This window comes from Schistocerca serialis, chromosome 8 (genome assembly GCF_023864345.2).
Source record: "Schistocerca serialis cubense isolate TAMUIC-IGC-003099 chromosome 8, iqSchSeri2.2, whole genome shotgun sequence".
Classification (NCBI taxonomy): Eukaryota; Metazoa; Arthropoda; class Insecta; order Orthoptera; family Acrididae; genus Schistocerca; species Schistocerca serialis.
In genome coordinates, this window is record NC_064645.1 from 554,244,424 (window position 1) to 554,268,722 (window position 24,299).

General features: G+C 41.4%; 1 protein-coding gene across 1 annotated transcript in view; it reads right to left on the reverse strand.

Annotated features, from left to right (window-relative positions):
* LOC126416380 (calbindin-32) overlaps positions 1-24,299 on the reverse strand; it is a 750,330-nt gene that overhangs the window by 11,578 nt on the left and 714,453 nt on the right. The window contains exon 10 of the mRNA XM_050084060.1: positions 160-231. Coding sequence (XP_049940017.1) covers positions 160-231 — 72 coding nt within the window. The remainder of the gene's footprint in view (positions 1-159; positions 232-24,299) is intronic.

Consider the following 24,299-nt stretch of genomic DNA (forward strand, 5'->3'; position numbering starts at 1 on the left):
GGTCAGTTCTACACCATTAAAAAATTTGCTCTACTTGGAAAAATATCAGATAAACAGAAATTCATAACAATTTCATATTAAACTTTGTTACAGTTCCATTGTAATGATATATTTCTGTACAGAATTCGTGCAGTTACACTTAAATGAAAATTGTCTTACCTTTTTGACTAGCTCCAACAGGTCTTTCAAGAATCCCCTTAGTTCTTCATTCTCTATTGTACCATTGTTATCCTACAAATAGGGAATTTCCAGATATTAGTTTAGTAATTATGTTGTTTGTCTAAGGAATACTGAGATGACCTTAATGTGATAATACTTAATGCAGCTAAAAGGAGGTCAGACCAGTTTCAAGGTTTCAGATATGTGCTAGTGACTCTATATGAACACAAATTCATTATGTATAAGTTAAGATATGCACTTCTCATGAAAAGTGTACATCGTATTCAAACCAAAGAATATCATCTGACATGATTACAGAGATAGGAACAATCCACTTTTTTAATCACAATGAAGTGAACATTTAAGATGAATAATTACATGACAGGTATGAACAGCATTGAACTATTATGTAGAGACCTGTATTTACTTCTTTGTATTAAGCAGAAGGGTTAATGTGGTGATGCTACTGAGATAAAAGAGCTTTGTTATACCAGTGGGACTAGTAGAGGACAGAGATTTGGAAATTGTGTAAATACGTAAACAGATGTAGATGTAGATACAAACTGAGTTTCAACAAAGTCCACTCACAGATCTAGAGGAACAATGCTTTGATTCAATTTATTTAAGTATTTGGAAGAATATGTATGTATATGAGATGCTGCCAGCCACTGTGGCCAAGCGGTTGTAGGCGCTTCAGTCCGGAACTGTGCTGCTACTGCTACCGTCACAGGTTCGAATTCTGCCTCGGGCAGGTTTAAGTAGTTCTAAGTCTAGGGGACTGATGACTTCAGATGTTAAGTCCCATAGTGCTTAGAGCCATTTGAACCATTTTAAATAAAATGCTACAGCTCTCATGAAACTTTATGTGTAGTGAGAGATTCTGAACTAAAGGAAGAGTCAGGCAAAGTCAAGTACATTCTATATCAAAAACCTATGCTCAACAAGCCTAGAGGAATGCATGTTCCACTGTGCAGTGGAGTGTGGCTGATACGAAACTTCCTGGCAGATTAAAACTATATGCCAGACACACTCGAACCGAAGACCTTTGCCTTTCATGGACAAGTACCACACCACCTGAGCCACTCAAGCACAATTCATGATCCATTCTCACAGCTTTACTTCCACCAGTACCTCATCTCCTTCCTACTCAACCTCAAGTTGGAAAGGTAGGAAATGAGATATTGGCTGAAATAAAGCTGTGAGGAGGGGCCATGAGTCATGCTACAGTAGCTCAGCCAGCACTGCAGTTGCCAACTAAAGGTAAGAGTACTGGGTTTTAGTCTCAGTTTGGCATACAGTTTTAATCTGCCAGGAGGTTTCAGTCCTAGAGGAATTTTTCAGGGCCTTGATTTTGGAAAGATGAAGATTCAATGAATGGTAATGGGACAGAAATGATGACATCATACTGTTTACCTCTAGCACAAATAAATTTCAAAAACAAAATTGAAAACTGGCTTGAAAATGAACTGCAAGAAAACTAAAATAATTTATAATAGACATTACAGAAAGAAAAAAAATAAAAATTACCAGTGAGGTCATAGAACAAGTATATAAATTTGCTGCCAGTGTAAAGCTCTCAGCTCCAGCTGAGTGAGTTCATCAAATTAATGTAACATTTTGATGAGCATCACTCCCATCTTCTTCTGATGAAATATCAGAGATGGGATCTTGCTTATTCTTGTATAGATTCTGAAATGTGTAGGGCTGCCCACTTCCATTGCTAAAGATAAGGTGGTGATGGGGGGAGTGACCACACTTGAGCCCTGAAATGTTCAGCCAGCTTCCACCTTGTGTGTCATAGGAATGTGCCTCAGCTGGGAATACTTAGAGCCTATTGTGTTCATTAGTGGGTCCAAAGAAAAACTTAGTTGGAATTCACCATCTCAGTTTTTGAAGCCACCACTGGTCCTTAATTTTATGGCTTCCTTTGTTATGTTGCCCCAGAATCCACTGGCCCTGTACAGAACTCTCATCTGTTCTAAATAAAACATATGGGTTTCTTCCAAGATGTGCTCAGCTACCACCAACTTATCTTTCTCCTCAGCTGAAAGTGCAAGGGGTATTTGGAAAGTAAGTTCCAATCAGCCCCAAATGGAAACCACTGTGAAAATTGTTTTATTTGCAACAGTTAGCTACAACTTCAAGCTACTTATCTACGTAGTCAATCATCTGAATTAGACATTTGTCATACCATTGTACCAACTTTCTAATACCCTCATCATAGAAGGCAGCCACCAGTGCTTTCTGCCAATTCTCTTCACTGGTCTACAGTTCATTGTCTTTAACAAAATGCTGTCTTCATAGATATCAGTTCATTTAAGCAGATGGTGGTGGTGATGATGATGATGATATCTGGTTTGGGGGGTGCTCAACTGCTTGGTCATCAGCACCCGTACAAAGTCCCAATCTTTGCACAGTCCAATTTTTACACAATCCAATCTAGCCACTGTCATGAATGATGATGATGAAATGATGAGGACAATGCAAACAACCAATCCCCGGGCCAAGAAAATCCTCAACCTGGTCAGAAATCAAACCCGGGACCCCATGATCCAGTGGCAGCAATGCTAGCTACTAGACCAAGATGAGCTGCAGACCATGTGAGCAGAGATGAAGCTCAGAGTGAGCCATATATGGGCTGTATTTTGAGTAATCAAACACCTCCCACTGAAAATACTGCAGGAGCATCTTCATTGTCCCTGCAGAATGAGACCAAGAATTGTCTTGAAGAAGGATACGCATGATAGCTATGTTATGTGGGCTGCATAGCTTCAGGCAAAATTTCTCATCAGGCCGTTGTAATTTGCAGGAGATACTATCCTTATGGGCTCATTGTGTGCTCAGAACTGAAAAGAGTGACATTATCCGATCTACGACATCCTAGAGACCCTGTCCAACACATCTGTGCAAAGCTTCATTGGATTTTCACAATGTTTTACATTGAACAACTGATCAGAACTTACTGTCCAAATAGCCCAAGCATTTGTTCCACCTTGAGTAGCACTGCTGGATGCAGCATTGTGTCTAACTTATGTAACTTAAATACCTAAACATTTTAATAGGACCTGATGAGGGGCACTTAATGAACTGTTTGAGACTGCCCAAGGTAGGTTTAAGTATACCACCTGATCCACACTGAGTATCGCAGAGGCTAAGCATGTGTAGTCACACTTGATCGTTGCCCAAGTCAACTATATTTCTAATCTTCTATGGAAGTTGGAAGATTGTTTTAACACCATATGGCATAAGTATCATCACGATCTATGCTGTTGGTTGTCCTAAATGTGGAAGAAATACCAATAGGTTGTCATCTTTCCTGTGTAATTTCATAGTTGCATGTTGTATGCATAGCTTTTAATTTGTGTGTCACTATGACCACTCCTCTGGAAGATTTCCCTCAGGTGTTTGACTTCAGTAGACAGTTTTTCATGGCTGCTTATGGCATGTGCCCTGTGAATGAGAGTTCCCAGAACATTGTTGGTTTGAGCTGGGTGGAGACAGTGAGATGCAGACTTTATTTACAATGTGTCCCAGTGTGCCCTCTTGCTTCTTCCATACCCAAACACCCAGGAAGGGGAGACATGTTTCTCTGTCTTTACAGTGAGCTCTATGGGCTCTTGTTGAAGGTAATTTGTGTGTCCAAGAAATTCATAGAGGGCCTCCCTACAATAAGGTCACCAAATGGTGGTGTCATCCAAATATCTTTAGAAGTGTTTGGATTTCAAGTGTGGGGTCTCTACAGCCATTTCCTCAAAATTTATGATATATTGATTGACTGTTCCTGATCCCAGGGGAGACTCTATAGCCACACAGTCCTCAAGCTCATAAAAATGCCTGCTGCACTGAAAGTAATTCATGGTGTAGTGAGAGGGATAGTAAAGTCTCACAGTTTGTGGCTCAAAACATTGTGCCATCAATGCCAACATATGCTTCATGTGCACATGGGTCAATAGCGATGTTACATCAGAAGTCACCAGCAGCTTATATTTTTTTAGTTGAATATCTCCCAATAATTTCACAAACTCATACAAATTCTTCATTTGGAGGGCACAGTACCCTAGTAAGGGCTTTATTAGATTTTCCAGGTGTTTGGCAGTCCGTACATTGATGAGCTGATAGTGTTTCCTATTGGATATAGGGGTATTCGTTCCTTATGTTCTTTCAGAAGCACATACAAGTGAGGAGGTGCTGACGTCTAAGGTTGTACTCTTTTTACCTTTCTGGCGGCAAGTCAGAGATCTACAGAAGTGCAATGTCATTTTTGTCAAAGCTGCCATAACCTTCATGAGTTTGTTGCCTTGTATGCTGGGCTCTACGGTGGCATGGCGATTTTATTTTATTATTCAGTGGTAAAGATAACCAAGATACCACTGTGACACTTTGCTGAAAGATGATCAGAGTAAAACTCATGGAAATGTTGTGTCATTACAACAAACTCACTCTGCTAGAGACCTGAGAGGTTCACATTTCTTCAGTTCACTGAGAAAGATAACTAGGGCCAATAAGTTTTTATATTTATGTCAGCTGAAGTCAGTGACTGTTTGGATAGGAATGAAAAGATACAATTCAGTAAAAGCACTCTAGTATGATTTTGGTAAAGTAAACAAAGTTTTAAAAACTTATGAGATGTTTGAAAGGCCAGGTTTACAATCTATGTGTGTTACTAATACTGACTTGTAACGGTGATAAATAGAGTTCAATGGAAAACCATTAAAAAAACAAAGTTCATCGACAAATACTAGAGGGAAGTTGGGGATTTCTGAGAGACATATGGAAACAAACAAACAGATAAGGGAACTGACAAGAGTGGATTCTTTTTTTTCCATTGCAGTATAAAGTACTGGACGAACAGCTTCTTTAACAGACACATTTTCCTGTTGTCTTAAAATTCAGAAAGTAATTCATATTCATAACATAGGAGACAAGGTAAACTTACAGAAGTACAACCAATCTCTTTATTAAATACACTTTGCTAAATTCAAAAGAAAAGAAAAAAGAAAAAAAGCCTGACAGGTTAGCAAAATTTTTCAAAAAAAGCACAGTCTTCATTGAAGAGCAGCACAACTTCAGTAGAAATATATCTATGACTTGTGCCAGCTATGACTTTCTAGCAAATACTCTAGTAAAACTGAATAAGACACAAAATAAAATTAGAATTTATTAGACTTGAGTAATGAGTTTGAAACTTCAGGCTACAAAATTCTGTCAGAGAAGCTTTAAGACATGACATTAAAGGCAATGGAAAGCCCAGGGTGGAATAACACCAATTTTAAGAAAAGGGTAGATTGGTACCATATGGAGAGAATGCACTCAGCAGCCACAGTGACCAGAGACAGTGGCATGTACTAAAATGATTCACCTCATACTTAAATAAGAAACAAGAAGTAGAATAAAAACATGATACAGATGATATCACTAGTAAATCTCAAACCCAGAAAATGTACATAAAAGAGAGTCCCTCAAGAACCCAGTCTTGGACACCTCATTTTCTTCCTATATATTAAATACCTACACATTTTAATAGGACCTAATGAGGGGCACTTAATGAACTGTTTGAGACTGCCCAAGATAGGTTTAAGTATACCACCCAATCCATATTACACTCAACACAACATGTGATAAAACATCATTAGCTTCAGAATTTATGATTAGATGAAAAAGTGTACATTATGCAAATGATGCAGTAAAACTAATTAGCTTGCAAGCCTGTAAGGTGAAAGTAATTAGCCAGAAGTTGTATTTCTGAATCAGCAATTTGATAATGCAGTGAACACACAGTGCGTAGTGGGGTGATCACTCTGTTGTAGAAATAATTCAAAAGCCAAGATGGCTTACATACTGTTTATTGGATAACCGGTTTCAACACACTAAAGGTGCCATCATTGGATCTGTGAAGATATAACATGACAGGTTTGAGGGAGGGCTTACATGAGTTACACTATATACATTACTATTAGTACATATAAAATCAAAGATGAGGTGACTTACCGAACAAAAGCGCTGGCAGGTCGATAGACACACAAACAAACACAAACATACACACAAAATTCAAGCTTTCGCAACAAACTGTTGCCTCATCAGGAAAGAGGGAAGGAGAGGGGAAGACGAAAGGAAGTGGGTTTTAAGGGAGAGGGTAAGGAGTCATTCCAATCCCGGGAGCGGAAAGACTTACCTTAGGGGGAAAAAAGGACAGGTATACACTCGCACACACGCACATATCCATCCACACATACAGACACAAGCAGACATATTTAAAGACAAAGAGTTTGGGCAGAGATGTCAGTCGAGGCAGAAGTGTAGAGGCAAAGAAGTTGTTGAAAGACAGGTGAGGTATGAGTGGCGGCAACTTGAAATTAGCGGAGATTGAGGCCTGGCAGATGACGAGAAGAGAGGATATACTGAAGGGCAAGTTCCCATCTCCGGAGTTCGGATAGGTTGGTGTTGGTGGGAAGTATCCAGATAACCCGGACGGTGTAACACTGTGCCAAGATGTGCTGGCTGTGCACCAAGGCATGTTTAGCCATAGGGTGATCCTCATTACCAACAAACACTGTCTGCCTGTGTCCATTCATGCGAATGGACAGTTTGTTGCTGGTCATTCCCACATAGAATGCATCACAGTGTAGGCACGTCAGTTGGTAAATCACGTGGGTGCTTTCACACGTGGCTCTGCCTTTGATCGTGTACACCTTCCGGGTTACAGGACTGGAGTAGGTGGTGGTGGGAGGGTGCATGGGACAGGTTTTGCATCGGGGGCGGTTACAAGGATAGGAGCCAGAGGGTAGGAAAGGTGGTTTGGGGATTTCATAGGGATGAACTAACAGGTTACGAAGGTTAGGTGGACGGCGGAAAGACACTCTTGGCGGAGTGGGGAGGATTTCATGAAGGATGGATCTCATTTCAGGGCAGGATTTGAGGAAGTCGTATCCCTGCTGGAGAGCCACATTCAGAGTCTGGTCCAGTCCCGGAAAGTATCCTGTCACAAGTGGGGCACTTTTGTGGTTCTTCTGTGGGGGATTCTGGGTTTGAGGGGACGAGGAAGTGGCTCTGGTTATTTGCTTCTGTACCAGGTCGGGAGGGTAGTTGCAGGATGCGAAAGCTGTTTTCAGGTTGTTGGTGTACTGATTCAGGGATTCCGGACTGGAGCAGATTCGTTTGCCACGAAGACCTAGGCTGTAGGGAAGGGACCGTTTGATGTGGAATGGGTGGCAGCTGTCATAATGGAGGTACTGTTGCTTGTTGGTGGGTTTGATGTGGACGGACGTGTGAAGTTGGCCATTGGACAGGTGGACGTCAACGTCAAGGAAAGTGGCATGGGATTTGGAATAGGACCAGGTGAATCTGATGGAACCAAAGGAGTTGAGGTTGGAGAGGAAATTCTGGAGTTCTTCTTCACTGTGAGTCCAGATCATAAAGATGTCATCAATAAATCTGTACCAAACTTTGGGTTGGCAGTCTTGGGTAACCAAGAAGGCTTCCTCTAAGCGACCCATGAATAGGTTGGCATACGAGGGGGCCATCCTGGTACCCATGGCTGTTCCCTTTAATTGTTGGTATGTCTGGCCTTCAAAAGTGAAGAAGTTGTGGGTCAGTACCACATACCTGAATGTAGCTTAACATTTATATACCATTTGGATATAATGATGCAAGAAGCAGACCAGCTGATGTAAAATCATTGTCACAAAAAATAAAAAGCAACTGCTCTCATGGTCATTCTTTTCCATCAGATATGTAAAACCGAAGTCACAAGATAAAACTATTTGGTACATGATCGCTGCTCAGCTAACAATGGTCGGCATGAATGTGATGCCGACCTTTGTTTTGTAGGTGACATTCAGTAAGGCAATTTCTCTGTAGCTATCACAAACAAGTGGATCATTCTTCTTAAATGTGGGGCACACAATTGCAGTTTTCCATTCTGCAGGAATGGTTTCTGTCTTCCAATGTTTCTATTAATGTCTGTATTTCTAATTCCAGTTGTGGGCCTCCATTCTTTAATAACTCAGCATATATCTGGTAGTAGTATGACATGTAGTAAAACATAATATGAACTGAAGTTTCTTTGTCAATTATCAGAAGCTGATGTGTCAAGATTATATACTTCCAACTATTAACACCTATGATAACTCTAAAATGTAGCCCACCCAGCTAGCCACGCAGTCTAATGCACTGCTTCCCATGGTGGTCCCTGGCACAAATCTGCCCGGTGGACTGGTATTGACGTCCAGTGTGCTGGCCAGCCTGTGGATGGTTTTTAAGGTGGGTTTTCATCTACCTCGGCAAATGCAGGCTGGTTCCCCTTATTCCACCTCAGATACACATGAGACATTCCCAGGAGGTACACTGGGGGTGAAACAACACAATAACCCTGGGTTCAATGTTGGGCAATGGTGGGGTGGGTGGACTGCTGTGGCCTGTTGTGGGATTGTGGACCACTGAGGGCTATGGTGGGATGAAGCATCTCTGTCATTTCTACGTCCCCGGTTTAATATATTCATAGATACAAACATATATACATACTCTAAAATGTGCCTCCGCATCTTCTCATGACAGTGCAACTATGGTTGCTGCCAAAACAAATCAAATCCAAATGACTCCAAATTCCATCCCTATATTTTACCTTCAAGTTATCAGGAACACTGTACTCAGATCTGACTGCTGTATTCACAATAGCTTCTTTAATTTAATAATTTGCATAATGATGATAGATTCAGTTGGGTAGGTAGCACAGTATGTGCCACCACTTTCCTAAACTAAATTAAGGCTGATTATGAGAAGTTACTCGAGACTGGTAGGCAGTTCACAATGATTTATAGATGCATCTTTGTGCAAGGTACATCATCAACTGGTTATGTGTCTACTGCTTTGGCATGACAAATGTTTTCAGATTAGGCATTATATACAGCAAATGAAAAGAAAGGATGAAACCCATAAATTGAAGGGTTCAGGTATTTGTTCTCATTACTTTGCCCAAAATATTTGTTAGAGAAACCACTAAAATTTTAGGTCACTCTTCCAGCTATGGTGGTGTTTTAAACAAAGAGCTAAAATCACATAACTATGTAGGCTTCCACAAGGTGTCAAGATGACTGAAATTCTTCTGGGTGCTGTACCACTTCACTGCATAAAACGTAAACTAATTTAAAATATATAAACTATAATGACATTCTGGTCATGTTACAATGGCTTACCCAGGTCAAGACTGGTTTTACTAGAGGACAGGTGACCAAATTTATTGCAACCAATCAGCGTCAATACATCATACACACATACAAAAAAGTTTTGCATCACCTCAGTTCCAAGAGCTGTGGAACCAGTACAGAATATTGGAAAAGTGATCAACATTAACATCATTTCCACACTTTTTATTGCTCATGAAAACGACACATTGCATGTTGTACCACCATGTAGCAAGACCTTCAGAGGTGGTGGTCCAGATTGTTGTACACACCGGCACCTCTAATACCCAATAGCACTTTCTCTTGCATTGATGCATGCCTTTATTTGTCGTGGCATACTATCCACAAGTTCATCAAGGCACTGTTGGTCCAGATTGTCCCACTCCTCAATGGTGATTCGGTGTAGGTCCCTCAGTGTGGTTGGTGGGTTATATTTTCCATAAACAGCCCTTTTCTATCTATCCCAGGCATGTTCGATAGGGTTCATGTCTGGAGAACATGCTGACCATGCTAGTTGAGTGATGTCATTACCCTGAGGGAAGTCATTCACAAGATGTGCACGATGGGGGCATGAATTGTTGTCCATGAAGACAAATGCTTGCCAATATGCTGCAGATATGGTTGCACTATTGGTCGGAGGGTGGCATTTTACATATCGTACAGCTGTTATGGTGCCTTCCATGACCACCAACAGCATACGTCAGCCCCACTTAATGCCACCCAAGCAGCAGGAAACCTCCACCTTGCTGCACTCACTGGACAATGTGTCAAAGGCATTCAGCCTGACCAGGTTGCCTCCAAACACATCTCCGACAATTGTCTGGTTGAAGGCACGTGCAACACTCATTGGTGAAGAGAACATGATGCCAATCCTGAGCGGTCCATTTGTCATGTTGTTGGGCCCATCTGCACTGCACTGCACGGAGTTGTGGTTTGCAAAGATAGACCTCACGATGGACGTTGAGAGAGAAGTTGCACATCATGCAGGCTATTGTACACAGTTTAAGTCATAACATGATGTCCTGTGGCTGCATGAAAAGCATTGTTCAATATGGTGGCACTGCTGTCAGAGTTCCTCTGAGCCATAATCTGTAGGTAGGTCATCCACTACAATAGTAGCCCTTGGGCAGCCTGAGGGAGGCATGTCATTGACAGTTCCTGACTCTCTGTATCTTCTCCGTGTCCAAACAACATCGCTCTGGTTCACTCTGAGATGCCTGGACACTTCCCTTAATGAGAGCCCTTCCTGGCACAAAGTAACACTGCGAACAGATCTAACTGCAGTATTGACCGTCTAGACATGGTTGACCTACAGACAACATGAGATATGTACCTCCATCCTGGTGGAATGACTGCAACTGATTGGCTGTCGGACCCCCTCTGTCTAATAGGCACTGCTCATGCATTGTTGTTTACATTTTTGGGCGGGTTTTGTGACATCTTTGAACAGTTAAAGGGACTGTGTCTGTGATACAATATCCATAGTCAATGTTTATCTTCAGGAGTTCTGGGAACCAGGGTGATGCAATTTTTTTTATATATGTACACTCCTGGAAATGGAAAAAAGAACACATTGACACCGGTGTGTCAGACCCACCATACTTGCTCCGGACACTGCGAGAGGGCTGTACAAGCAATGATCACACGCACGGCACAGCGGACACACCAGGAACCGCGGTGTTGGCCGTCGAATGGCGTTAGCTGCGCAGCATTTGTGCACCGCCGCCGTCAGTGTCAGCCAGTTTGCCGTGGCATACGGAGCTCCATCGCAGTCTTTAACACTGGTAGCATGCCGCCACAGCGTGGGCGTGAACCGTATGTGCAGTTGACGGACTTTGAGCGAGGGCGTATAGTGGGCATGCGGGAGGCGGGGTGGACGTACCGCCGAATTGCTCAACACGTGGGGCGTGAGGTCTCCACAGTACATCGATGTTGTCGCCAGTGGTCGGCGGAAGGTGCACGTGCCCGTCGACCTGGGACCAGACCGCAGCGACGCATGGATGCACGCCAAGACCGTAGGATCCTACGCAGTGCCGTAGGGGACCGCACCGCCACTTCCCAGCAAATTAGGGACACTGTTGCTCCTGGGGTATCGGCGAGGACCATTCGCAACCGTCTCCATGAAGCTGGGCAACGGTCCCGCACACCGTTAGCCCGTCTTCCGCTCACGCCCCAACATCGTGCAGCCCGCCTCCAGTGGTGTCGCGACAGGCGTGAATGGAGGGACGAATGGAGACGTGTCGTCTTCAGCGATGAGAGTCACTTCTGCCTTGGTGCCAATGATGGTCGTATGCGTGTTTGGCGCCGTGCAGGTGAGCGCCACAATCAGGACTGCATACGACCGAGGCACACAGGGCCAACACCCGGCATAATGGTGTGGGGAGCGATCTCCTACACTGGCCGTACACCACTGGTGATCGTCGAGGGGACACTGAATAGTGCACGGTACATCCAAACCGTCATCGAACCCATCGTTCTACCATTCCTAGACCGGCAAGGGAACTTGCTGTTCCAACAGGACAATGCACGTCCGCATGTATCCCGTGCCACCCAACGTGCTCTAGAAGGTGTAAGTCAACTACCCTGGCCAGCAAGATCTCCAGATCTGTCCCCCATTGAGCATGTTTGGGACTGGATGAAGCGTCGTCTCACGCGGTCTACACATCCAGCACGAACGCTGGTCCAACTGAGGCACCAGGTGGAAATGGCATGGCAAGCCGTTCCACAGGACTACATCCAGCATCTCTACGATCGTCTCCATGGGAGAATAGCAGCCTGCATTGCTGCGAAAGGTGGATATACACTGTACTAGTGCCGACATTGTGCATGCTCTGTTGCCTGTGTCTATGTGCCTGTGGTTCTGTCAGTGTGATCATGTGATGTATCTGACCCCAGGAATGTGTCAATGAAGTTTCCCCTTCCTGGGACAATGAATTCACGGTGTTCTTATTTCAATTTCCAGGAGTGTATTTCTGGAATCTCATTGGCCCTGGAATACAATATACTAAACATGATAAAATGGAGAGGGTAGGAAGAAGACTATTCATCAAGTATCTGAGTTGTTAATGATTGGTGCTTGTCTGGAAATCAGCACATGACTTCTAGTGGGCATGTTTTCTTCATGGTGTGTGCAGAAATACATTGACAGTTTTGCTACAGCTGTTTGTTCAGAGTGTTTCATACATGGCTGGTGAGGCAGGACCCTCAGGACGACTCACAGCCCTTCAGACTGGGATGCCTAGCTGCCAGGACACTGGAAGCTTGCAGCCACTATTGTCAGGCTGTTTAAAAATTCCAATAGCCTCTTGTATTTTGCATTGGCACATCCACAACACTTTTGCCACAACAGGAGCTCCCTGGAATGTTACAGAGTCTCCACAAACATGGTGGTGTTCTGCTATTGCTGATTTACTGTGCTGTTCTAATAACATGTAGAATTCATATTCTGCCATACGTATGCTAACTGGCATCCCTGTCTCCACTATGAAAGCAGCTCCGCATTCACAGTGTAGCTCATATACTCCTGCAGTATTAAGGTTTTTTACTGCAGCCTCAGAAGGGCACTGTGATACAGCCAAAATGTCATTTTTATAGTTTATACATATATTCAAGTGATTTGTATTTTATACAATAGCGGTGTACAACAGCCTGCACAATTGTAATCATTGTAACAATGAATTAAAATCTTGAAATGGTCTGGTAGAACCCCTTTCTGTTAGCTTTGTAACCAGTCAATGAGTCGCATTGTATCTCCTGAAAAAGTGGTAGTAACACCTCCTCTCTGAATTATTGAACATTTTTCACAGGGTAATCTCCATCAGAATACTAATTTGATCATAATTCTAACTATGGCCTTTTAACAACAGCTAAGTCTGCATTGTGTAAAAGTTTCTCTTCAGGGAATGCAATATATAATCTCATGAACTCAGTTCTGGTGAAATTAAAAAAGCCCATTGATTGTGTAGATCATAAAGTTATTTTAGAGAAACTAAAGTCATATGGTTTTAAAGGCATTCTATTGCATGCATGGAGTTACCTTAACAACAATAAAGAAAGGGTTGCATTACAGATGTTGTTGTTGTTGTTGTTGTTGTGGTCTTCAGTCCTGAGACTGGTTTGATGCAGCTCTCCATGCTACTCTATCCTGTGCAAGCTTTTTCATCTCCCACTGCCTACTGCAACCTACATCCTTCTGAATCTGATTAGTGTATTCATCTCTTGGCCTCCCTCTACGGTTTTTACCCTCCACGCTGCCCTCCAATACTAAATTGGTGATCCCTTGATGCCTCAGAACATGTCCTACCAACCGATCCCTTCTTCTGGTCAAGTTGTGCCACAAACTTCTCTTCTCCCCAATCCTATTCAATACTTCCTCATTAGTTATGTGATCTACCCATCTAATCTTCAGCATTCTTCTGTAGCACCACATTTTGAAAGCTTCTATTCTCTTCTTGTCCAAACTATTTATCGTCCATGTTTCACTTCCATACATGGCTACACTTCATACGAATACTTTCAGAAATGACTTCCTGACACTTAAATCAATACTGGATGTTAACAAATTTCTCTTCTTCAGAAACGCTTTCCTTGCCATTGCCAGCCTACATTTTATATCCTCTCTACTTCGACCATCATCAGTTATTTTGCTCCCCAAATAGCAAAACTCCTTTACTACTTTAAGTGCCTCATTTCCTAATCTAATTCCCTCAGCATCACCCGACTTAATTAGACTACATTCCATTATCCTTGTTTTGCTTTTGTTGATGTTCATCTTATATCCTCCTTTCCAGACACTGTCCATTCCATTCAACTGTTCTTCCAAGTCCTTTGCTGTCTCTGACAGAATTACAATGTCATCGGTGAACCTCAAAGTTTTTATTTCTTCTCCATGGATTTTAATACCTACTCCGAATTTTTCTTTTGTTTCCTTTACTGCTTGCTCAATATACAGATTGAATAACATCGGGGAGAGGCTACAACCCTGTCTTACTCCCTTCCCAACCACTGCTTCCCTTTCATGTCCCTCGACTCTTATAACTGCCATCTGGTTTCTGTAAAAATTGTAAATAGCCTTTCGCCCCCTGTATTTTACCCCTGCCACCTTTAGAATTTGAAAGAGAGTATTCCAGTCAACATTGTCAAAAGCTTTCTCTAAGTCTACAAATGCTAGAAACGTAGGTTTGCCTTTCCTTAATCTTTCTTCTAAGATAAGTCGTAAGGTCAGTATTGCCTCACGTGTTCCAGTGTTTCTACGGAATCCAAACTGATCTTCCCCGAGGTTGGCTTCTACTAGTTTTTCCATTCGTCTGTAAAGAATTCGTGTTAGTATTTTGCAGCTGTGACTTATTAAAGTGATAGTACGGTAATTTTCACATGTCAACACCTGCTTTCTTTGGGATTGGAATTATTATATTCTTCTTGAAGTCTGAGGGTATTTCGCCTGTCTCATACATCTTGCTCACCAGATGGTAGAGTTTTGTCAGGACTGGCTCTCCCAAGGCCGTCAGAAGTTCTGATTGAATGTTGTCTACTCCCGGGGTCTTGTTTCGACTCAGGTCTTTCAGTGCTCTGTCAAACTCTTCACGCAGTATCGTATCTCCCATTTCATCTTCATCTACATCCTCTTCCATTTCCATAATATCGTCCTCAAGTACATCGCCCTTGTATAGACCCTCTATATACTCCTTCCACCTTTCTGCTTTCCCTTCTTTGCTTAGAACTGGGTTTCCATCTGAGCTCTTGATATTCATACAAGTCGTTCTCTTATCTCCAAAGGTCTCTTTAATTTTCCTGTAGGCAGTATCTATCTTACCCCTAGTGAGATAGGCCTCTACATCCTTACATTTGTCCTCTAGCCATCCCTGCTTAGCCATTTTGCACTTCCTGTCGATCTCATTTTTGAGACGTTTGTATTCCTTTTTGCCTGCTTCACTTACTGCATTTTTATATTTTGTCCTTTCATCAATTAAATTCAATATTTCTTCTGTTACCCAAGGATTTCTACTAGCCCTCGTCTTTTTACCTACTTGATCCTCTGCTGCCTTCACTACTTCATCCCTCAAAGCTACCCATTCTTCTTCTACTGTATTTATTTCCCCCATTCCTGTCAATTGCTCCCTTATGCTCTCCCTGAATCTCTGTACAACCTCTGGTTCTCTTAGTTCATCCAGGTCCCATCTCCTTAAATTCCCACCTTTTTGCAGTTTCTTCAGTTTTAATCTACAGATACCAATAGATTGTGGTCAGAGTCCACATCTGCCCCTGGAAATGTCTTACAATTTAAAACCTGGTTCCTAAATCTCTGTCTTACCATTATATAATCTATCTGATACCTTTTAGTATCTCCAGGGTTCTTCCATGTATACAACCTTCTTTCATGATTCTTAAACCAAGTGTTAGTTATGATTATGTTGTGCTCTGTGCAAAATTCTACCAGGCGGCTTCCTCTTTCATTTCTTAGCCCCAATCCATATTCACCTACTATGTTTCCTTCTCTCCCTTTTCCTACACTCGAATTCCAGTCACCCATGACTATTAAATTTTCATCTCCCTTCACAATCTGAATAATTTCTTTTATTTCATCATACATTTCTTCAATTTCTTCATCATCTGCAGAGCTAGTTGGCATATAAACTTGTACTACTGTAGTAGGTGTGGGCTTCGTATCTATCTTGGCCACAATAATGCATTCACTATGTTGTTTGTAGTAGCTTACCCGCATTCCTATTTTCCTATTCCTACTCCTGCATTACCCCTATTTGATTTTGTGTTTATAACCCTGTAGTCACCTGACCAGAAGTCTTGTTCCTCCTGCCACCGAACTTCACTAATTCCCACTGTATCTAACTTCAACCTATCCATTTCTCTTTTTAAATTTTCTAACCTACCTGCCTGATTAAGGGATCTGACATTCCACGCTTCGATCTGTAGAACACCAGTTTTCTTTCTCCTGATAACGACATCCTCTTGAGTAGTCCCCGCCCGGAGATCCGAATGGGGGACTATTTTACCTCCGGAATATTTTACCCAAGAGGACGCCATCATCATGTAATCATACAGTAAAGCTGCATGCCCTCGGGAAAAATTATGGCTGTAGTTTCCCCTTGCTTTCAGCCATTCGCAGTACCAGCACAGCAAGGCCGTTTTGGTTATTGTTACAAGGCCAGATCAGTCAATCATCCAGACCGTTGCCCTTGCAACTACTGAAAAGGCTGCTGCCCCTCTTCAGGAACCACACGTTTGTCTGTCCTCTCAACAGATACCCCTCCGTTGTGGTTGCACCTACGGTACGGCTATCTGTATCGCTGAGGCACGCAAGCCTCCTCACCAACGGCAAGGTCCATGGTTCATGGGGGTTAACAGATGATATCAACAGATGATATCAACAGAAAAAGATTAAATTGAGATCAAGGACAGATTAAATATAGTGCTCCACAGTGTTTGGAACTGTGTTTACTTCTCTTCTTCATCTATAAAAGAGAGTAAACTGGGACATTGGAGTGTTCAAACTGTAATGGTTGCTGATCAAAAATTAATAAAATATCGGGTCCGAACCAGGCACAACTAAAGCAATAATTAGCAGAACAGACATACAATTGGTTCACAGATAACAGTTTAACCCCTAATCCAGCAAAAATTCATATTTTGCAATTACAGAGAGATAAAAGTGACTTACATGTACCAGGAATAGGAACACACTGGATCGGACACTATCTGTGGAGGTTTTAGGTGTCCAGACATATAACTGACAGAGATGACACCAGCATGTGGAAAGCAAAAGAGCTAGGTTATTAGTTCTTTTTTGCACTTAGAAATCCATAGGCTGCATTATTACCACGCATCTGTATTGTCAGCACCCACCCTCCTTCCCCCTCCCAATCAGTAGAGATGGGTTTTGCTGGTGCACCACAATATTTGGTATTTTGACTTAAATAAATTGCATTTTTTATCTCTGGCCCACTGTCACTAATTCATCTAAGTAAAAACCCCATGCATTTCACACATTTATTGAGGTATATGAGTTGAGTCTGACTGTGTGTGTTATTTAGTCTAATTTGAAATGCTAGATTATAATAAGTCATGGCAATGTTCTTGTTGCAAAATCTTTCATTAACTGTGTCAAGGCTATACAATGAAATACCATGTATTTTTCAACATTTGCATAGTCACACAAAATTTATTCATACCTCTGATTTATAAACTATATTTGTGCTTTCCGTAATCTTTTGGCTTCAAAGACAATCATCCTGAATTTCATTGTTCCTTTATGTGAGAATTTTTGGACACTTAAGAGTGTTTTGCGTAATGTATTCTGTACTAAACTATGAATGACAGTTGTGTGTTCAGTAAATTTTACTTTATATATATATATATATATATATATATATATATATATATATATATATATATTTTTTTTTTTTCCTCGCACACAAATAAAGAAAAGTTATGTTGGCATGTGTCTTGAAACTCTTAATTTCCATGTTAGAGCTCATTTTAGTTTCGTCAGTATGTACTGTACTTCCTCGATTCACTGCCAGTTGGCCCAATTGAAGGAAGGTAATGTTGACTTCGGTGATTGTGTTGACATGCGACTCATTGCTCTACAGTACTAGCATCAAGCACATCAGTAAGTAGCATCAACAGGTTAGTGTTCATCACGAACGTGGTTTTGCAGTCAGTGCAATGTTTACAAATGCAGGGTTGGCAGATGCCCATTTGCTGTATGGATTAGCACGGGGTGATAGCCGTGGCACGGTACGTTTGTATCGAGACAGATTTCCAGAACAAAGGTGTCCCAACAGGAAGACGTTCGAAGCAATTGATCAGCATCTTAGGGAGCACGGAACATTCCAGCTTATGACTCGCGACTGGGGAAGACCTAGAACGATAAGGACACCTGCAATGGATGAGGCAATTCTTCGTGCAGTTGACGATAACCCTAATGTCAGTGTCAGAGAAGTTGCTGCTGTACAATGTAACGATGACCACGTCACTGTATGGAGAGTGCTACGGGAGAACCAGTTGTTTCCGTACCATGTACAGCATGTGCAGGCACTATCAGCAGCTGATTGGCCTCCATGGGTACACTTCTGTGAATGGTTCATCCAACAATGTGTCAATCCTCATTTCAGTCCAAATGTTCTCTTTACAGATGAGGCTTCTTTCCAACGTGATCAAATTGTAAATTTTCGCAATCAACATGTGTGGGCTGACGAGAATCCGCACGCAATTGTGCAATCACGTCATCAACACAGATTTTCTGTGAACGTTTGGGCATGCATTGTTGGTGATGTCTTGATTGGGCCCCATGTTCTTCCACCTACACTCAATGGGGCATGTTATCATGATTTCATATGGGATACTCTGCCTGTGCTGCTAGAACATGTGCCTTTACAAGTATGACATAACATGTGGTTCATGCACGATGAAGCTCCTGCACATTTCAGTCGAAGTGTTCGTACGCTTCTCAACAACAGATTTGGTGGCCGATGGATTGGTAGAGGTGGACCAATTCCATGGCCTCCACGCTCTCCTGACCTCAACCCTCTCAAATTTCATGTATGGGGGCATTTGAAAGCTCTTGTCTACGCAACCCCGGTACCAAATGTAGAGACTCTTCATGCTCGTATTGTGGACGGCTATGATACAATACCCCATTCTCCAGGGCTGCATCAGCGCATCAGGGATTCCATGCGATGGAGGGTGGATGCATGTATCCTCGTTAACGGAGGACATTTTGAACATTTCCTGTAACAAAGTGTTTGAAGTCACCCTGGTACGTTCTGTTGCTGTGTGTTTCCATTCCATACTTAATGTGATTTGAAGAGAAGTAATAAAATGAGCTCTAACATGGAAAGTAACCCCCCCCCCCCCCCCCCACTCTGTAATCTGAAAGAACGTATTACAGAGTAGTTATTTGCTGTGATGATTCGAGGTGACTGATGATGAATACAAGATTACTTATTCCATTATGGCATTTTTACCTTTCAGATAACTCATGATGGTGAAAGCATTATTTCTAAAATGTTGAGACTTGGCTTCTCTTTCCTTTTTCCACTTGGCCATGCCCATCCAGTTCTGTTTCACTGGTTAGTTTTCAAATATTATTTTACTAAATAAATAAAATTATGTACATCTGCTGTTGACTGCTATTATCAGATCATGTCATGCAGCAGTGAGACAAGAAAGTTTGTAAACACTGACAATTAGAAAATCAATCCATTATTCAATCTCAAAGCAAGTATATAATGCAATGTGAGTGAAACTTATTGTTGGATCCATTATATTTTCATCATACGAAGATAGTGTCTGTAAAATGCCTTCGTTGGTTTCTTACACACTGTTGGAGATGCAGAGAGAAGTAGTCCATGTAACTGTGCCACATTTGCAATGTATTTTTCCTGGCATCATGTCAAATTTACTCCTTTAAATCCATCTATTCAAGGTAGCTCTAGAAGGAGAAGATTAGAGATGACATTTCTTCATACCCTCCTCCAGTGGTACCACAGATTAGTACCAACTGTTATTCTTGCCACATTCAGGTCCATTACATTTTGTTAGGGCCTTATGTTATCAGTAGGACTAGAAATGTGCTTTGCAAATAATGTCCAAACATGGTTACTATTTGTATGCGTTATCACCATGGTCCCATTAATTATGCCTTTCAACACTGAGTCTGGTAACCACATTCTGTTTAGTATGTATCTCAATACATTATTATTATTGTTGTTGTTATTGTTATTCTATCGATGGGATTATGGAAACACCATGACTATTACCATCAGGGAAACAGTGTAATTTGAAACCGAACATTTCACAATTAGTGGTGTTGGGATGAATCACGCAGAACAATATCTGTCAGAGGGTAACACACATTAGATGGAACAGCACGCAGGACTGACAGCGTGTTTATACTGTATGCACTGTCCATCAGACAGGGACTACCTGCATGTGTAACACCGCCCCCTTGACGGACTCTAATGTTCATGCGCATATATATTGAATTTATTCATAGTAAACCTCTAAACCAGTGTGTAAGACATATGGCATACACAAATGATGATTATATGTATATGCTTCTGGTCTTGGGTGCATCTGATAACCGCTCATGAATACATTGCTATATGTCCTTGTTGAAGACATCCAGATGAAAATGTGTTTTGTCATCTGGAGCTGTGCCTTTGGGAGTCAGGTTCTCTCCTTCCACCATCGCATGACAGAGGTCATCCATGTACTCGCCATACTCCAGCTACTGAAGAAGCTATTCTGGAGGTGATACACCAAAAACCTCAGCAAAGTACACATAGCGTAGCAAGGCAGCTGGATGTCTCACAACACATGGCCTTTAATGTGCTGCATTACCATTGGTTGCACCCCTACAATTATGCTTTCATGCAACACCTGCATCCTGCAGATCGCCATCAGCAGATGCAATTTTGTTATTAGTTCTAACATCAACAGGAAGCCAACAATGACTTCATGAAAGCAATAATATGGTCAGATAAAGCAGCATTCACTTGTGAGGGTGTCTTCAATATGCAAAATGTGCGCCATTGGTGTGAGGTTAACCAGCACATCACCCATGACAGTGGATATCAAGTTTGCTTTGGTATAAATGTCTGGGCCAGAATATTGGGTGACAGGTGTTCGGGCCCCTACATTTTGACTGCATTCCTCTCACACTATCTGCCTGATGAGCTGGAAGATATCCCACTACATGTTCGCCAGAGGATATGTTTCCTACGTGATGGTGCAACCGTCACACTCTGGAATTAATGTGCGACAGTATTCGGACAGAACATTTCCATGGAAATGGCTCAGATGTGGAGGTCCAGTTGTAAGGCCACCACATTCACCTGACCTAAATCCCCTGGATTTCTTCCTGTGCGGACACCTGAAGGAGCATGTGTATTCTACCCTGTCGGCGAATGTGGAAGGACTGGTAGCATGTGTTCATGCTGCTCTTGTTACTGTGGATGCAGCATTGCTGTGAAGGGTCCAGAGCTGTGCCATCTGGCAGGACGCACAATGTTTGAACATGCAGGGTGGTCACTTTGAGCATCTGTTGTTCTGAGAGCAATGTACGAGAGTGAGTCAAAAGAAAACCTTAAATTTGTAATACCAAATCAAAATTTCATGCTGTTATCCTGTAAGTTGGCAAGCGAGCTACAAACAGTGTGCAGAATGGCCTCTCAGTGGCAGCATAGTGCAGATGCACACATACGGTCGCAGTATCAATATAAAGATGGCCGCCCCACTTGCGACTTGCACCAGGACAGAACAGCATTCTGTTATTAGGTTTTTGCATAGTGAAACCTATTAAAATTCATCAACGAATGAAGGTTCAGTGCAGTGATGCATGTTTGTCACAGCAGCAAGTCTATGAATGGAGTAGGAAGTTTGCAAATGGTGTGACTTCAGTGGAAGATGCTCCTCGTCGAGGTCAGGCTCAACTGTGTTGTGAGTCCACAGAACTTTGCAGCAGTTGAAGCCATAGTGAAGGAAAACTGCCGAGTGACACAGAATGACATTGCAGCATGTTTACAGATTAGTCATGGGTCAGCACACCACACTGTGCATGATGTGTTCCAGTTTCACAAAGTGTTTGCAAGATGGGTGCCACAGCAGCTGTCTCCTGAAATGAGAGAATGATGTGTTCATACTTGTGAAGAACTTCTTCAGCACTTTGAATGAGAAGGTGATGGCTTCCTAGCAAGAATCGTTACTGGGCACGAAACCTGGGTTCACTTCCACCAACCGGAAATGAAGAGAGCGAGCAAGGAATGGCACTATTCCTCATCACCAAAACCAAAAAAGTTTCGAACAGAACCATCAGCAGGGAAAGTTATGCTGACTCTCTGTTGGGATGAAAAAGGAGTCATTTTGGAGCATTACATGCCTAGAGAGACCACTGTTATCAGTGCACCATACACAGATCTCCTAAAAAATCATCTGTGGCCTGCAATCAAATCAAAGCGACGTGGATTGCTGTCAGCAAGTGTCCTTTTGCAACATGACAATGCAAGGCCCCACACTGCCCATACAACAGTTGCAACAATCACAGACCTGCATTTTGAGTGTCTTCCTCATCCACCATACTCACCAGACCTTGCCCCAAGTGATTTCCATGTGTTTGGACCACTCAAAGACGCAATGGGAGGAAAGAAGTTCTGTTCTGATGAAGAGGTACACCATGCGGTGCATGAGTGGTTGTGTGGACTACCAAAAGAATTTTTTTGTAAAGTAATTTATGCACTTTGTAAGTGCTGGACGACTCGCATTGAGTGTGGGGGAGATTATGTTGAAAAGAGATACAGCTTTGTACCACTTCTGCACAATAAATAATATTTTAAAAAATATTTAAGGTTTTCATTTGACTCACCCTCGTATTCTGTTCTGACAGTCATGTGGTCTTTAATACGGACATTATTATTGTCACTGGTTGCTAATGTGCAACATCTGAGTGTTCATATTACATGTGGTATAAATGACAAGTAGATGTTGTGTTATTGTACTGTGCTATCATCTTTAGCATATTGGAATTGATATTGTTTTTGTAGTTATTCTGTCCTATGACAGATCATTTATTTGAACTGTCTATTTCTTATTTTTTTAACCACATATTGGTTATGTTCAGTGTTACAAAATGTTGTAAATTTAGGATACATGTAATATAAGAAACAGTGTATATTGCAGTATGAAATGTCAGGAAAAAAAAAAAAAAAAAAATGCAGCCTAACCCAAGATCGAACCCTCGACTCCCTGCATACTAATCCCAATACTCTATCCACCACACCAGTTTTTTTTATTTTTTCTTATTAAAAAAACATTCATTTTAGGAACAATGTTACACATTCCAAATACATGCTGAGTGGATGTACTAACCATGCACACGTGTTATACATGAAATGATTTAAATAAAAACAGTTTGAGCATTGAAATTATGCTGATGTTAAAGAAATACAACAGAATATTGTGTTACTGACTAAATTATCAGAAAGAATTCATTTGAACATCAAGAAAAGTTTTTTAAAGACATTCAAACTTCTTCAATCATGAATAAATAAAAAAACTGCACTTTGAATTACATGTGTTACAATCTTTACAGATGTGTAAAGGATATCAGCAAGTTTATGAGATAATTTTTAGCATATTAATGTACACAAGGAAATTGTCTCTGTGAGAGACAGGTTAAGGGAAGAAACTGATCTTTAACCTTCTCATCTCCGTCAGACTAGCTATGAGCATATCACACAGTTGTATGGAAGTCACCAAAACTTATACAGAGTGTGGAAGATTTATGCCCACCACACATAATAACTATTTAATAATCATATTAGACAATCTCTTAAATACTTAAAAATGGCAGAAAAGAGACGTTTTAAAGTTAACTAGCCTTCCAACTACACTTTCTGGATGGTAATGAAATGTTAATTATCTGAAGTGATCACACCTACATAATAAGTCTTTCACTGTAAAACTGACTTACACATCACAGTGCAAAAATGAACAGGGAAATTTGCCAGCCATTGAATATTACATTATATCAGAGACAATCTTATGGTTTTAACCATTTGATGAAGACATTTCCAAAAAATGTCAATTTTCATATTCATACTATAAACCAATAATACAGCTTTCATGATTTGTGTTTTAACACAATTTGACACACAATCTAACTGTACATTAGCTTATAAAATTTCAAAAACTACTTTCTGAAGTAGAAAAAGCACCCACCAAAAATTTATAGTAAAAATTTAAAGAATATCCTTAAGGTAACTACAGTACATCGACATCAACACAGTCTTCTTTTTCATATTAACAATTGCCCATTCTTTCAAATATAATTTTTAACATATTACCGGAATTTTCTTGTGAATCAAATACCTTATAATTTTGTGGTATTCACACAGCATATGAACCTTGAACTCTATGATGCTGTCAAATCCTAATTTGTTAAGG